Source organism: Pocillopora damicornis, chromosome 4 (genome assembly GCF_964200805.1).
Source record: "Pocillopora damicornis chromosome 4, jaPocDami1.2, whole genome shotgun sequence".
NCBI classification, from domain to species: Eukaryota; Metazoa; Cnidaria; class Anthozoa; order Scleractinia; family Pocilloporidae; genus Pocillopora; species Pocillopora damicornis.
This window is the reverse complement of record NC_142673.1, coordinates 6,156,999-6,173,416: the sequence shown is the minus strand read 5'-3', so window position 1 is coordinate 6,173,416 and position 16,418 is coordinate 6,156,999. Positions and strand designations below refer to the sequence as shown.

The following is a 16,418-nucleotide window of genomic DNA, read 5'->3' as shown; positions in this document are numbered from 1 at the left end:
GCTGCGAGGATCTCTTAATATCATCTCTCCACCGCAGTGCAAATATGTGAATTTTCATATCTAAAATCGTCAACTTTATGTTTGATTACCAGGTGATCATGTGAGGAAAGAATAAAATTTCAGTCACTCCTAAGAGATTATCAAGTTAACCATAATTTTATAAAAAAAACAAGGAGACAAACTTTTTCCAAGTTCACTAACTCATTTGAAGTCAGCCAACAAACACATATTTGTGAAGAACTGCATAATCATAATTACTAGCACTTTTATGCTCTTTGTTGAACCCTTTAACCTCTAAGACTGACTAACATCTAATTTCTCCTTACAACATCATCCCTGAATCAAACATTAAGGTTAGGAGAATGAAGGAGATGATCACCAATTAAAGAAGCTCTTGATTGTTGAACAAATTCTCCTTGTCAGAACCCTTGGAAATGTCTAAGGAGTAATATGGAGAATATGCATACTGATGTTAGGGAGTAAATGGTTAAATTCCACTAAAAATATCCCAGATCTTCAGCTTGGAAGGAAATTATCCTGATTCGGTTGATGAAGTTAATTGAAACCTGATATTTGTTCTAACAAAGGGCTAACATTTGAAACTCTCTAAAGTGGCATATTTGCATGATCAACTCAGTTGATAAAACAATAGCATCTGGTAAAACCCCCACTGATGCAGCACCACAGCTTTTTTAGAAATTTACCCTCTTCATTAATTTATAAAGTTTAGTTTGTTCTCCAAGATCATTTAAGATCCCATATTGTCTGAACAATTGGCTCCTCCTTAATCGACCTCAAAATCAAATAAGTTCATTCCTGATGTAACTGTGATACTTCTCCACAAAACAATTGAAGACCCCTCATTGTGTTGGTACATGTACCTGATCTCTTACTCATGAATATTTTAATACAGAAAATATCCTACGTTTGATATCCTACAAAGAAAAGAGCTAATATATCGGCCAAGATATCACAACCTTTTTTTTTGTAAGGTAACAATCAGTCTTCGATTTCTTGCAATTTGTTCCTCTCTTCTAACAATTCTTTCTTCCGAATTTTTAAAACGTTCAACTTCTCTATGATCTCTTTCACCTTCATTTCAAGGTTGACAATGTCACAGCTTAGTTCAACGGCGCTCTGAAAATTCTTTTGACCCGTTTTTAAACAACCAGGAACCAAGATTCCAAACCATTTAAGGGGATCTTGAACACAACCATCAACATTTTCATCTTCTACAGGCAAGTTTTCCTCTTTAGAGATATACAATTCCTGGATACGCGACGTTGCTTCATCGCTCGAAGCACCTGATCTTTGAGGTTTCCTTCTTCTGACTACGTTTTCCTCTTCTTCTTTTTCATTATAACCAGTTTTTGAAGTACCCTTTGCTATTCTTGGCAGTGCTTTCTCCATTTCGAACGTTACAACAGCGTTTTCGGACTCCTCTTTAGAAATGTCTCCAAATAAACTTACATGATACAGCGCGCAGTCCATTTTATGACTATATTGCAAAGCACCCACGGATTTGTTTCCCATCGAATAACGAGCCTTTGACAGGTTTAGATATCCATCTCTTATTGAAGCATTCAGGTATTCCCTTTTCTCCTGAAGACATTCGAGAGTGTCAAAAAATTCAACGGTGAACCGATCAAGTTCCTCACATATGTCCTCCATCTTGAAAAAAATTATCGAGGGAGATTGAGTACGAGGAGATAGGACACCACAAACTGCACTACATAAAACAATGCATTCCAGTGCATTTCCACTTGTCAGTAACTCTCTTCATTGATCGAACGCCTATCTGACGGCTTTCGCAATCGTAATGTGACAGACTCTGAACGGTTGAAGAAAGTCGGTCCGAAAGTTAGTGATAATGATTTTACTGATCATTTCACTACCCGTCAAAAGCCGCTGTCTACCTTTCAAGACAATTTAGATTGACACAAACTGAGGCCCACCGAAAGAGAAGATAGAAATCTGCGAAAGTCGATCACTTTGAAATTTTACAGTATCCTTCTGCATACAGCCCTCCTCGTAAAGTTATATGGTTTTTTTATGCATCTTTACACCTTTTTTTGATGATGAAACTGCAATGCAATGCCAAAAAAGGTGCTACTGAGCGGCGTGTTTACGTCATATCGATGGACTCAGCACACTTTTGTCGGTCAAAGATGAACATCAGTCCCGTATGGTGGGATTATTTTTCGAACATAAATGAATCTTTTTTGATCCAAGATGGGACGGGGCTTTGTCTAGTTAATATAAAGGCTCATATTTTTCGCCTGCACACTTGTTTGCCGTCTTTCATCGCCAGTCGATGTTGTGAAAAACGGCTGAGTTCCTTTTTGCTTGAAAATTTCTTACTTTTGCTCTATATTTTTGGATTGACTACTTTTCGAAAAGAAACAATTTTAAAGATTTTACTGTTGTGAAGATTGGAAACAAAATTATGATATTTATAAGACTAAATATCAGATTCCAGCGCGCGAGCTATCGAAGGTTTCCTCGGTCTTCATGACGAAAAACTCGTAAGAGATAGTTTCCATGGATTTTCGCTCAAAACAAAATCATTTGCTTCAGCTATCAGTGCGATCAGTATCGAGGTTCGGAGCTTCGGATATTTGGATTGTTCACAGTCTTATTTGAGAAAAAAAAACACTTAACACAAACCAAAAAAATCAAATACCATAAAAACTAAACTGCAAAAACAAAACAAAACAAACTCTATTTGAGTTTTCTTCGAGCGGGAGAAAACCGCGGGTGAGACGCGATGGCTTCGTGGCTTCGCCCCGAAAAGAAAGGCAACCAAAAGCATATTCTTCCTCCGCAACTGAAATCAAGAATACCAGTCAGAATGACTCGCCCATGCAGTGAAAATGTCAGAAGTTCATCGTCAAAGGACAAAGCAGGTAAAACAGCGCGTCTGCAAAAAGATTTAGAAAGCAAAGTTCAAAGCAAGCAATCATCGCGAATTCCGATTGCGGTGAATGGGAGGAAGACCAAAGTTGAGTCTAAAGATAATCTACCCTTGAATTTCAAAACTACTCGAAGAGGAAAACCTTTTGGAGGAGATTCAGGTATGTTTATTTCCCAGCAGGTAGCCAGCATCAGTATTTTCACTGAAGTAATATATTGAAAATTGAAGAGATTTTATAAAACGGTTTCAGGCGAACGGCTGGAATCATTATATTGTCTGTATCATAACATACGCCGTAGGTAAAAAAAATGGCAACTGAGGTAAATTGGTGGAAACCACGTTGTACAGGGCTGAAAACAGGTTATTTCAATGTTCTTCGATTTATAAAATTCGATGAGTAAGACTTGCTTTTAACTTTAAATTCCTATTTAATGTAGAAAAAGATTACTACCATATCAATTGTTTCTCGTTTGTCATCACATTTCTATTCATTTATTAGTTTAATAGCTCTTTGTTCAGTTTTCCATTTTTATTTTTATTTATTTATCTATTTATTTGTTTACATATTTTAACTTCACCTGAATAAAGGTTATCCTCCAGTTGTTGAGATTTTGATGCAGAATTAAAAAAGCCCTTTTTGGCTGCTAAATTCATCAGCCATCTTGTTTATTTCAAGCTACTTAGTCGATGCTCGTTTGCACAAACTAGAGGCAAATTTCTGCTGTTACAGCTCATGACATTTGCTAAAGAAACGAAAAGTTTGGACCTATCTTTTCTGAGGGGGAGCTAATTGATCTTGATTTGATCACAGGTATTAAACTACGAGAAACTCATAGTAAACAAGACAAGAAGACGGAAAGTACCACTCCTTCAACCACAGCTAAACAAAGTAGTTATAGGCGCGCTCAGAAAACGACGCCAATTGTCAGGCGACGTGTACCACGACAGTTTACACCAACAGAGACACAGTCGAAACAGGTAAATCTGGGAAGAAAATGTCATTTCAGTAAATACCAAAGGTGAAGTGTTTCACAGTGTCAACTGTCTCTTTTGGAGGGTCTGGAACTTACTACCATGATCAACCTTTGTTCACATCTTCGCGAATTAAAAATGTTAGGTTTATAAGGGATATCCAGAAATATAACAGCTGCAACAAAAACAACGCATTTTGTGCTTAAATAATCAGGTTTGCAAGGATGAGAAAGCATCGCGAGAAGAAAGCTCAGCAAGAGAGAAATCATCTGCAGCCAAGGCGGAAGAGGTCACGCCTGAGGTCACCACAGCTAAACAAAGCAGTTACAGGCGCTCTCAAAAAACGACCCCAATTGTCAGGCGACGTGTACCACGACAGCTTCCACCAACAGAAACAGAGTCGAAACAGGTAAACCTAGGAGGAAAATGTTATTTCAGGAAATACCAGAGGTGAAGTATATCACAGTGACAACTGTCTCTTTGGAGGGTCTGGAACTTAATATCGTGATAAGCCATTGTTTCACATCTTCGCGAACTGAATTAGGAATGTTAGGTTTATGAGGAATATCCAGAAATATAACAACTGCAACATAAACAACGCATTTGTGCTTAAATAATCAGGTATGCAAGGATGAGAAAGAATCACGAGAAAAAAGCTCAGTTAGAGAGATATCATCTGCACCTAAGGCGGAAGAGGTCACGCCAGATTTTGAATGTAATGTTGCACCTGTGCATGAGGAAAAGTTTCGTATGGGGGCCAAATCAGATTTAAGTGGTAACGAGATTGGCGACGACTTTGTATGTTACTCCAAATCTAGCGACGAGAAAGCAATGCCTGATGTGCCCCAATGGCTAACAGAGGAGTACAAGTTAGTGTTTATATCTGCTCTTTTTTTTTTCTTTTACAGTCCGTGAACTTTTGTTTCTGAATTTCATTTCTGAGGCCAGTAGGGTAAAGAATTCACATAATACAACATGTAGCTGTGCACACTTTCTGGTAATCAAAACTTACTCCATTCGGTGAAATATCATGGTTGTTATATCTAATGCGTCTCAAAGTTTATTTGTGTACTGACCGCACTGCAATATACTTGTGAGGTCAATTTGTCACAATTGATTCAATAGAGAACACAGTCTCAGAACCTCCGGAAATTGAAGCAAAAGGATATTTACTATTTAGGTAGAAAAAGCGAATTGGGGATTGTCTGGTTTTATAATTCAAAGTTTCAGTAAACATGGAAGTGACGAGCTTCACGGTAGCAGAGTTTTCAAAGCCTAAAGGTTTTGATAAGTTTTAAATTTCTTAAAAAGGTCATTTTTGAAGTTCCCGAATTTGTGATGAGGCATATAATATAAACTGAGAAGCAATTTGTCTGCAGAGACTTAAGTATAGTTGACCACTATGAATAAATTTTGTGCAGGGAGAGAGAAAAAGAACAGGAAAACATAAAACTCATTAAAGGTGACACCACTGTTACAAGCTCGGCACAAAATATCAGACTGGAAACAGAGTTTGGTACAAAGAACAAGATGGAAGAAAATGTTTTGAGCGAGGAAGAGTTGGACTGTAGCTCTTTCACTGAGTCCAGCGGATACCAACGGAAAATGGCTGAGCTAAACAAAAAATTCAGACGGCTAAAGGCACAGTTTGCGAAGGAAAACAGACAGGCTGTCGAATCTACGAACAAGACAATGGAGGAGATCAAACAGAGCCAGGCAAGGGTAGATTACATCGCAAATGAGATTGAGGAGATGCGACGGAGACGGGATGAAATAAAAGAAGACTTGAAACGCCTTGATGAGATCGGCCAAAGACGAGATCTCGAGGATAAAAAATGGAGAGAAAAAATGGACATGAAAAAAAAGAAACTCGCAAATATACTGGAGAAGATAAGAGCCAAACGACACAAATATCAAGAAGATACGGGTGCTGAAAATGACTCAACAGAGGGGCATGATCAACAGGATAAGAATTCAAGTGAAAGTCCGGAGAGTGAGAAAAGCAAAGATGTCACCATAGGAAACGAAACCGTTATAAACGAAGACGTTGGTAACGAAGTGTTACGTGAGCCTCACCAGATCATCGAGTACAAAAGTGTAAAAGAGCTGGAAGAGAAGCGGAAAGAACTAAAGCAGTTGAAGAGACTGGAAAAGAAGGCGATCAAAAGAGAGAAGTTAGAACAAAGAGAACGTAAGAAGATCGAAAAACACAAACTTAAGAAACTCTTAGCTAAGAGTTCAAAGGTCTCGGAAGAAACTGCAGGAGTTGCTGGGTGTATAAATCAGGACATGGAGGCTACGAATACAACGGCAAAAGAGAAAAGTGCTGAAACCCCGAAAGTAACTAGAATTAAACCATACGTCGACACCTCTTCACATATCGCAGAGTCCAAGCAAGTCCAGGCACCTTACTATTCTGGATTAATTACGAATGGTACAAAGAACAAGGTGGAAGAAAATGTTTTCAGCGAGGAAGAGTTGGACTGTAGCTCTTTCACTGAGTCCAGCGGATACCAACGGAAAATGGCTGAGCTGGACAAAAAATCCAGAAGGCTCAAGGCACAGTTTGCGAAGGAAAACAGACAAGCTGTCGAATCTACGAACAAGACAATGGAGGAGATCAAACAGAGCCAAGCAAGGGAAGATTGCATCACAAATGAGATTGAGGAGATACAAAGGAGACGGGATGAAATAAAGGAAAACTTGAAACGCCTTGATGAGAAATTAGGAGAGACGTTTGCTGAGGTTGATAGGCTTATATTGGGAGATACAGACTCTATGGTCGACGAAACAGCGGACAGCCAACAAAGTAACCCAAAATATAGCAAGGAGGAGGTGCCTCGAGAGGATAACTTTGACTGTTTTCCTGATGAAGTTGAGGGAGACATGCACACAGAGGAAAGCAGGTCTCAAGTTTCACAGAGTGCTGAGAATGAGGACAACGAGAAAAATGTCCATGAATGCGATGCCTTACCGAGATATGAGCAATCGGTAGTAGCAGTCGTCAACATAACTGAGTATTTAATCCAACAAGAGTTGTCCAAGGCTTTGGAAACAATTATCCCTTTCAGTAAAAAAGAGTATACATCGCGATCGGAAGAAAAGATCTCAGAGGAAGAACCAAAGCTCCACAAACAAAATATGGAAATGGAATTTGGGAAACTTAGGAGGGAAAATACCGAGCTCGAGATACAGATTTGGGTCATAAACGAGGAACTTGAAACTTACCGAAAAAGGATAGAAACTTTACAGGCTGACCTGGATGGGGGCAAAGTTGAGGTAAAGCAACTACAGTCTAAGAAAGAGTTCAAAGAAAGAGAGCTGGCAAATTTAAAAAGGGAGTTCCAGAGAAAGGAGCAAAAATGGGAAGATGCAAATGAACTCTTGGAAAAGGTTATGGTCGAAAGAGAAGAGTTATGGGATGATGTTGATTACTTGGAGGAAAGCTTGAAAGACAGTCAAGAAAGCAATGAAACTCTGACACTTGAGGTCGATGAACTGACGATAATGATACAGGAGATGAAGAGAGAGTACAGAGTGGAGCACAGTCGCTGGGGATGTGGACACCTACGTGAGGAAGTAGAGTTACTAAATGGATCTCTAGAGTTGAATGAACAGCGAACAGTTTTATTAGAGAGCCAATTGGACGCGTTTGAGGCAGAAAGAAAACAGTTATGTGGTCATGTTGATTTCTTGGAGGGAAGCCTAAGAAACAGTCAAGAAAGCAATAAAGATCTGACGTTTGAGGTTGATGAGCTAAAGATAATGATGCAGGAATTGAAAAAGGAGAATACGGAGCTCAGTCGCCATGGATGCAGGCATCTACGCGAAGAAGTAGAATTACTAAATGGATCCCTGGAATTAAAAGAACAGAGAGTAACTCTGTTGGAGAGCCAAGTGGACGCGTTTAAAGAAGAAAGCTGTAGCCTTCAAAATGCTGCACAGAACATGAAAAGAGAAATAGAGATTCTTACGAACGAAAATGCCACAAAGGTGACGGAGTTGCATAAGCTAGAATGCGAAACATCAAAGACTATTAGTGATCTTAAAGATGACATTGCAAAGTTTCAACAAGAAAAGTCTGCATTGTCATCGGAACTATCAAAGGAATCAGAAAAAGATCACCATTTGTATGAGTTAAGATGTGAAAAATCGAGTGTAACAAAAACACTTGAAGATCATCTAACAAGGTTGAGGAGAGAGAACTGCACTTTGACTGCAAGACTATCAAAGGCTTACGAAAAGGATGACCAGTTGATTGAACTAAGAGAAAAAGTCCAACTTTTACAGAATCAGTTGAAAAATGTAACTGAAGCGGCAACGGCGTCTGTGGACAGCAAAGAGAAGGAAATGGAGGAAGATTACCGCATCATAAAGAAGCAAGATCAAACGATCAAAAATTTAATCGAAGAGATCACGCAGGAAAGATTTGACAAGGACCGCCTCGAACAGCAGTCTAGAAGAATAAGAGAACTTGAGACTCAATTACAAAAAATGGAAGACATGAAAAGAAACACAAATCACTCAGTGGATGCCTTGGTGCTTGAGGTGAAACAGGAAAGGTCAGAAAAAGAGCGTCTGAAAAAAAGGGCCATGCAAGCAAATAAGGTTGGCTCTTGTAGAGAGAAAAAGCTTGAAAAGAGAATTGAACTTCTTGAAGATCAGTTACGTGCAGAAGATGAGCTGACAAACGCCACTCTTATGTCTCTAAACAACAAGGAAAGTTCGTTACAGGAAGCTACTGCCACTATCGATATGTTCACAAAAGAACTGGAACGGGAAAAGTCGGGAAAAAAATCTCTGAGAAAGGCTGTCGAAGTGTCTGAGTGTAACTCTCATAACGACAAAAGATTGACTGAGGACATTGAAACACTTCTGGAGCGATTACAAGAGATGAGTGACCTACGAGAGAAGACTCCTATATCTCTTAAAGAGAAAGAATGGTCATTGCAGGAGGCTCATGATGAGATCAGTGAGTTAACTCAACAAATAGCACACAAAAAGTCGCACAAAAAGTTTTTCAAGAGGAAGGCTAAGGCTAAAACGGGTGAAACTTATCGACTGAGTCTCATTCAAAAAGGAACAAAAAGATATACACAGGAGAGGGGTTCGTTAATAACAGGCGTGGGAAAACGGCTGAAGAACCTGGTACAAAGACCAAGAGGAGTGTCCGCATTGAGCCTGGTAATGAAAAAGAAGGAAGCCCATGCACAGCGTCTGTTAGACAAATTGAGGGAAGATTTGAATGAAAGAGGAGAAGTCATTCAAGACTTAAGGAGTAATTTCAAAGACAGTGCTAGGGAATTGTCGTCCATGCGACGTCAGCTTGAAGATATTCAATGCCAAAATGCCGAGCTCATACAATGTCTTGGACACAAGGAGGAGGATCTTCAAAAGACGCAAAGATACTTAAAAGAAAAGGAAGCCAGCCTTGATGTCACAAATGAAACCCTGCGTTTGAAATGCTCGCTTCTCAGAGCCATGGAGGCCAAATTGTGTCTGACGAAGAAAGAGATTGAAGAACTGACACAAGTGAACAAAGAGAAAGGCTTAGAGATAACTCGCATTAAGACAACCCTTACAGAAGTGAGAAAAAAGTTGGTTATTGCTGCATCCTTCATCGAGAAGCAAAATGAACAATGTGCTAACCTTAGGACTTGTGCTATGAAGAAGACCCGAGATGCGGATACGATGCAAGACGAATTGAAGCGTTTCTCAACTCAACTTGAAAATAGCAGGAACGAGAACGCAAACATACACAGAGCATTGTTAGCTGCTACAGAGCGTCTTACAAGGGAGAAGCATAGGCAGTTCAGCAGGACTGAGTTACTGAAAGATGGGCACGAAAGGAAGTCCTCTGAGTCATCACGTGAGGTGAGATATTTCCCTCCCTAAGCGCGAGACGTAAGAGCGATGACAGCGATCTTGAAGCACGAGACGATGTACACGACGTCTACACCCTAAAATCTCATTGTCAGCTTTCACTTTCTGTTCTTTTTGGAATTAATTGATGTGCTGTAATTTTGACATGCATATTTTCAAGCGTGTAATTCATTTATTTCGTATCTTCTACAGGAAAGCATCTCTAACACCCTGAAAGCCAGGAGACAAATGGATGCGTACAAAATAACATTTTTGGAAGACGAGTGGAATGTGGCAGGCAGTAATCAGGGAGACACTGAAAATAAATGGTCAGTAACATATACTTTTTGTTACTAGGATATGTAACAATCATACCATTAGTGCATTTTGGATATGAGATGGTAACTAGCCAACGAAATGCGTAGCGTCGAGTGGAGTATCACCAGTTTCGTATCGAACAAGCGTCTGATGAGATAATTGTTAATTATTCAATTCAATTAAATCTCGAACGTTTGGATACTTGGAGCTTTTTTCGGCTCCGTGCAATGTATTTCTATGTAAAATGACTAGGAAAATGAGCTGATAACCGGAGTTGAATAAACCAATCAGAACATTAGAAATGCAACATTCGGGGTTGAAAATTTAATGACATGATATAGCTTTAAGTAAAGCTGCAACCCTCGTCACAACTGTTGCAGAATGAATCTTTTTCGCCGCATTTGAAAGGCTAAGTATTTGAAAGGGGTTAGTGATAAATCAAAACTAGACGAAGATTTTTGCTAGTGAATGGAAACCCTTTAAGCCTAATATTTTTAAACAAGGTTATTCCTGGAAATAAAAAAAATTCAAAAAGAGCCAAGATCCATTCATTGGGACTTACGCAATATTAAAGGTCACATTTTCACCAGTCATAGCGTATCGTCTTCAGTGGTACTTTTTATACTTTCTTCAAACTTCTCCCTGTCATCTTTCAACGGGTAATTTAGAAATAAAAGTGTCTCGCACTTTTAATTGCAGGTTCAATACCTTTAGATTGGACGAACATCAGTTTGAGACACGGAGAGATCGACATTTTAACTGCGCTGGTACTATCGCTAAGGTTGACCATACTATGCAGAACTTCTCAACACACGGATCACCTAATTCAGTTTCGATGCTTCTGTGCAATGGTTAATGTTTTGAGGGAGAAATACCAATGCAACGAATTGACAAACCGAAGCCAAGTGTGATGACATAAGATTAATTTTTATCATTGAAAATTTTGGATGCAATCGAGATAATCTTTTTTTTTCTTTTGGAGAGAGCGAACGGTATACTTATTAACTTCAAAAAATTATAAGCATTCATGCCTTGACATTAAGTGTAAATATATTAAAATACTCTAAAAAGATGTTCATTTTTGTTCTGTGTTAGGGAAGGGGACAGTACATAATAAGAAAAGGAGAAAACTTCTTATTGTAACTAACAGACCCTTATACACAAGCAGGGGATTGGAAGGCAAAGTTTCCCACCTTAATCACTCTGTTTGCAAACATGACAATCTCGACATTGCTGATTGTAACAGTGTGCACTTGCAAAACACGAACCTAGCATGTGCTTGGCTTATCCTGAAGTCTGTGCTGTAGCTCAGTTTTGTAGCATTGGAGCAGAATTTAAAAACGTCCGGTTCTATGGAGGGTCGGGGCTCAGATTCTTCTTTGTCCCATGATCTTACAAAACGAACAGCACTGTCCGAGTTCATGATGTTGAAGCTAAATCGAGAAGTCCTGGGTCAAGTTCCTTCCATCTGCCATCTTGTCAATTTCGGGGCTATGACAAACAGTGACGCATTTGTTCATTGGCGCTGATAATGATAGAAAACTTAACCATGATACTTTGATTTTATTAGAAGTTTTACCAAGTAATAAGTTGGTTGACCCTTGTTGAAGTTGAGTGTGACCTGGGCACTGCTAATTAATATTTACCGATAAACATCCGGTTTCTTGTATTTTTATGTCATATGGTTTTCCATGGGTGTCACAGGAAAAAAAGTTTCTTTTTGTTCGTGGGAACGGATGACAAAGTTGATAATGTTGCATTTACCAAAATGGAAAGAGCTGTAATATTTGAAACGAAACGCGTTGAAACGATCATCTTCCATTATCTTGGAAATTTAAAGATGAAACTTTACGAGTGTAATTCTTCGTTTCTTTGTAAGGGATAGATTTCCTTGTAAACCCATAATATACTAAAACAAGGCCTCTGCCATGTTAGTGTGCCTCTGCCATGTTAGTGTGCCTCTGCCATGTCAGCATTCTTCGCCTCATGTGGTGGAGGGAGGGGTGGGGGGAGGATTTGGTGGGATCGCACAGTTTTCAAGGGGGAACGGAAGGGAGACCAGTAGTCTCCAACAGATCGTCCAACACCCCCAGCCGAAAAGAAAAACAGAACAAAACAAAAAAGTTCAAATAGTCAAAGGAAAAAAAACCCTTATAATCAGTTTTAAAGTTACGGATAGCTACTTTCAAAGTGTAAGAAGTGTATTCGTCAGTTTTTTTTTCTGAAAATTAGCCAGCACCCACCCTGGATGGAAAGGACGCTGTGAGATTAACGTATGTTACCAAAGAACAGAACTCAATGGACTGGTTACAGCTGAACCTAGACCTTTCTTCCTGAACGACGGACTGTTTATTAGCGGTATGAAATGTCCACTCTCATCGGGTGATTATTGAGCTGAACTATTTGCTCGGCCAACAACGGATTTGCAATCGCGAGCACAGGGGAAGATCCTGGATAGTAAGATGAAATCTTAACATCACTCCATACCAGGACAACATTAGCAAATAGTCAAAATGAAAGTCATCTTCAAAAAAATACGGAAAAACCTTTAATGAAAAAAGGAGGGAAGACGAAGGTTATTTCTCGGGAAAGGTGGCTGCAGAGAAAATTGCTTAGTCATATGGCTCGAAGCTTTTACTGCGTCAGTGTTAAAGAAGAGTTTATAAGTATTGCTTTTTGATACGTAACTTACGTAATTTTGTCTCAAAAGGGCAAGCTCGATGAATGGATTTTTTTTTCCTTAAACAAAGCGAAGAGTTGAGAGGGCCGTCGCGTCACACTCCTACCTATAATTCATTCTCACCTTAACCTCCACACCCCCCTCCCCCTTTTACTGAAACAGAAACGGACAGGCAACGGATGGTGGCGTTATAATGACGAATTTCTAAAACATTTTTTTCATCTAACAAGACATTAACGTTGGTGATGGTAATGAATTTGAGAACTTTCAACAATTAATTCAGCTCTTATTCTTCATAATTAAAGAGCTCACGAAACAGAATAATTCACTAGGTATAGGTTGAAACATCTATGGTTTTCAAACATGTACTATAGCCTTCATCAACATTAAGGAATCAAGATAGATCTTTTTAGAGACATGTAAAATTTTAACAGCATATAGTGGCTTTCATTCATTTCCTATGGTACTGACCAGAACTTAATAAATAGCCAAGTACAAGATCATTTCCTTGATTTTCAAGAACTTTATGTTTGATTACCAGGTGATAATGTCACGAAAGAATAAAATTTCAGTCACTCCTAAGAGGTTAGCAAGTTAACCATCATTTTATTAAAACATTGAAGGAGGTAAATTTTTCCCAAATTCACTACCCCATTTGAAGTCTGCAAACAAACAATTATTAGTGAAGAACTGCATTATTATAATTACCAGTGCTTCTATGATCTTTGTGTAAATTCCACTAAATATCAAAGATCTTCAGCATGGAAGTAAATTATCTTGATTCAGTTGATGAAGTTAAAACCTGATATTTGTTCTGACAAAGGGCTAACACTTGAAACGTCAGCTTTAGGAACTCTTAACAACAGCTATTTTACATGATCAACTCAGTTGATAGAACAAAATCATTTTGTAATACCCCCTGTGATGCAGCACCACAGTTCTTTTTTTCGAAATTCACCCCTTTTATTCATTTATTTAGAAAGGTTAATTTGTTCTCCTAGTCCAGTTAATGATCCCATATTTTCTGAACATGGTTCCTATTGAATCAACCTCAAAATCAAATAAATTCATTCCTGTCTTATGCCCCATTCACACCAAAGCTTAAACATGTTTAAAAGTTGTTTTGTTAAACACAGTTTAATTTTTTTTTCTTCATAGAAACTATTTAGCCGAATATTTTTGACTTGAATGTAGCACATTGGAAATGCAAGTTAGCAAGTACTTGAATCCAATGGAAAATCAAGTTTTTCAGTTCTCTGTTTATAATTTTCATTCAATGAAAACCAGTTTAACAAAACATGTTTTGCTGGTGTGAATGGGGTATTAGACTGAAGTAACTGCAATATTTTTGCATAAAACAATTGAAGACTCCTCACTGTGTTGGTAACTGATCTCTTACTCATCAATATTTCAGTACAGAAAATATCCTACATTTGACTCAAAGAAAAGAGCTAATATCCCTTGAGAACTGAATTCCCAGTTTTCTGGGAATTCCTAGGAATTCTCAAAAATTCCCAACTATGCAAATAGGCTCTGATTTGAAAAGCTTGGAATTACTAGGAGCTTTTGGGAAAGGAAGACTCCAGTTTAATGAGGACTTGGAATTCTTTGGAATTCCTAGGAATTCTCAGCTATACAAACTACCCACAATTTGAGAAAGGTGGAATTCTTGGGAAATTCTGGGAATTTAAAATTTGAGACAGTTTAAATGCCCTAAGTTCACATAAATTCCAAGAAATTCTCAATACCTTGAATGTGAAGGTTTTAAGAAAAGGACTAATTTTAGAGGCTTAAAACTTTGGCTCAGTAAAAGGTATGCTATAAAAAATTTACCAAGAGATATAGATACATGTATATGTTTATAACTTAAAGATCACAAAATTTATTATTCAAACTAAGTTTTAGTAAATCTTTACATTAATATGGATTTTCTCACAAAGCAGCAGTAAATTATGTTAAATGCAAGTTGCCAATGTACAGAACCTTGGAACAGTCAAGCTCATGCAGTTGCCTCAAACACTGTCAGAGACCTTTTGTTCAGATTATTTTTAGTAGAAACTTCATGCCTTGGACAAACAAATTCAACACCTATTTAATCTTTCTTTTTTCATGATTATTGTTGCTGTTTTTTCTTTTTTTTTTGCTCTTTTAGTTTCTTAAATGTCCAGGTCACTGGACCTCCTCAAAAATATTATTTCTTTTCATTTTTGGTGCAAAACACAAGTCCTTCATCATATACAAATGAAACTTGCAAGTCACACTTCAATAATCACAGCTCTAAGGTTACCTATTGTTCTTCTCTGAGTCAGCTATCAACAAAATTGTTTTATATTTTTTAGGTATGGTATAAAATTCAGTTTGTAATTTAAAATGAGAACCTTAGTTTAAAAAAGTCAGTTCTGATGGTGAATTCAACTGCTTTCATTACAATTTCTAATGCTAAAATTTATTTGTACCATTCTTATTTCATTTAATATGTGATGACCAGCCTCACTAAAGAAGAACAGATTCCGGAGATCTGGCTGTACTTCTCTAAAGACTGCCAATGTGATCCCAGACTGCCTATCCCACACAAAACACTCAACCCCTCCAACCTTGCCACAGGCAAACAAGAGAACATAGCCATTCTGCTCTACCATTCTGGTGTACTCCTTCCAGAAAAACACTTATCCATTCTTGAGAATTTGTTGCACTTAAACTTTGTTGCCTCCAATAACTTCCATATCAGTCTTCTCCATTAACTCTTGTGGTAGCCCTACAGTTTCTTAGCCCCTCCAGCAATGAAGCAATTCTCTGCCTTCTTTAGATTTTTAATTAACTCTAAAACATGAATGGAAAAAGTAGATTAATATCTTTAATAACAGTGTGTTTTTCAAGCAAAAAAGAAGTTGTCAGTAGTGTAAAGAAGCTACTGATGATGATGATGATGATAACAATTGCTATCAATATTACTAAAACTATCATAAAAGATCAGACAAGTAGACTTAAGAGCAAAATATCACGTACTCTCTCTAAAGTCCTTAACACGACCATTTTCTAACATATCTACCTCTCATCTTAAGCGACTCTGAGCATGAAGCATCCATATAACCTAGTAACAAATTCAAAATTGCCCATCAATAATTCATTTCTCCAAATGGAGTGGGAGAAGTAAGTTTTAAATTTACTTGATTTAAATTTATGATGGTGGAACCCTAATATCACAGTCAGCAAGGGCTCATGAAAATTTAGCTGTATTAACAGGGTAGGAGCAATATCTTGACTGGTCCTGACAAATACTTTCACATGTCTAAACAACTGTAAATTATTTAACAAATACCTGGAATGCAACAAGTTTAACATATGCATACAATAGTAACCAAGGGTACTTCATTGAACATAACTGAATTCTACAATTAAAACAACAACAAACTTGGCCATACATACATCATGTTACTTTAAGTTAAATATTGTTTTCAATATTGTTAAATATTGTTTTTCAAGTACTGTATTTGTTTTGTTTGGAAAACAAAATTGACCATAATAACAAGGTGACCAAATTAATGAGGTGACCATGAGGTGGGGTGGTGTAAAGGTGTTAGGTGTAAATTAACTGTCTGTTAAAAGTACCTGTCAACAGACATTTCCTGTGCCATGTGTCAAGTCCATGATGGTTCCATTCATGTCCTCAAA

At 37.9% G+C, this 16,418-nt stretch overlaps 3 protein-coding genes across 3 annotated transcripts; 2 read left to right on the top strand and 1 right to left on the bottom strand.

The window, feature by feature from the left end:
- Nucleotides 1-162: 162 nt before the first annotated feature.
- LOC113675721 (vacuolar ATPase assembly protein VMA22) lies at nucleotides 163-1,681 on the bottom strand. Its single transcript, XM_027192315.2, has one exon. It carries the CDS (start codon nucleotides 1,669-1,671, stop codon nucleotides 1,000-1,002), a length of 672 nt encoding a protein of 223 aa, XP_027048116.2. The 5' UTR covers nucleotides 1,672-1,681; the 3' UTR covers nucleotides 163-999.
- A 1,086-nt stretch (nucleotides 1,682-2,767) lies between these two features.
- On the top strand, nucleotides 2,768-6,120 carry LOC113675705 (uncharacterized). The gene is made up of 6 exons (XM_089202614.1): nucleotides 2,768-3,074; nucleotides 3,726-3,892; nucleotides 4,101-4,295; nucleotides 4,508-4,755; nucleotides 5,308-6,060; nucleotides 6,117-6,120. The coding sequence occupies exons 1-6, from the start codon at nucleotides 2,768-2,770 to the stop codon at nucleotides 6,118-6,120; spliced, it is 1,674 nt and encodes a 557-aa protein (XP_089058740.1).
- Nucleotides 6,080-11,138, top strand: LOC113675706 (uncharacterized). Its single transcript, XM_089203387.1, has 3 exons — nucleotides 6,080-9,760; nucleotides 9,962-10,077; nucleotides 10,766-11,138. Exons 1-3 carry the CDS (start codon nucleotides 6,176-6,178, stop codon nucleotides 10,920-10,922), a joined length of 3,858 nt encoding a protein of 1,285 aa, XP_089059513.1. The 5' UTR covers nucleotides 6,080-6,175; the 3' UTR covers nucleotides 10,923-11,138.
- Nucleotides 11,139-16,418: the final 5,280 nt, after the last annotated feature.

What these genes read in the sequence shown, in the direction of transcription:
- LOC113675706 (XM_089203387.1), top strand. Translation starts at nt 6,176, where the DNA reads ATGGAGGCTACGAATACAACGGCAAAAGAGAAAAGTGCTGAAACCCCG. An exon ending in CCTCTGAGTCATCACGTGAG is followed by an intron (nt 9,761 to 9,961) that starts GTGAGATATTTC and finishes TATCTTCTACAG; the next exon opens with GAAAGCATCTCTAACACCCT. An exon ending in GGAGACACTGAAAATAAATG is followed by an intron (nt 10,078 to 10,765) that starts GTCAGTAACATA and finishes TTTTAATTGCAG; the next exon opens with GTTCAATACCTTTAGATTGG.
- LOC113675721 (XM_027192315.2), bottom strand. Translation starts at nt 1,671, where the DNA reads ATGGAGGACATATGTGAGGAACTTGATCGGTTCACCGTTGAATTTTTT.
- LOC113675705 (XM_089202614.1), top strand. Translation starts at nt 2,768, where the DNA reads ATGGCTTCGTGGCTTCGCCCCGAAAAGAAAGGCAACCAAAAGCATATT. An exon ending in ACCTTTTGGAGGAGATTCAG is followed by an intron (nt 3,075 to 3,725) that starts GTATGTTTATTT and finishes ATTTGATCACAG; the next exon opens with GTATTAAACTACGAGAAACT. An exon ending in TGGCTAACAGAGGAGTACAA is followed by an intron (nt 4,756 to 5,307) that starts GTTAGTGTTTAT and finishes AATTTTGTGCAG; the next exon opens with GGAGAGAGAAAAAGAACAGG.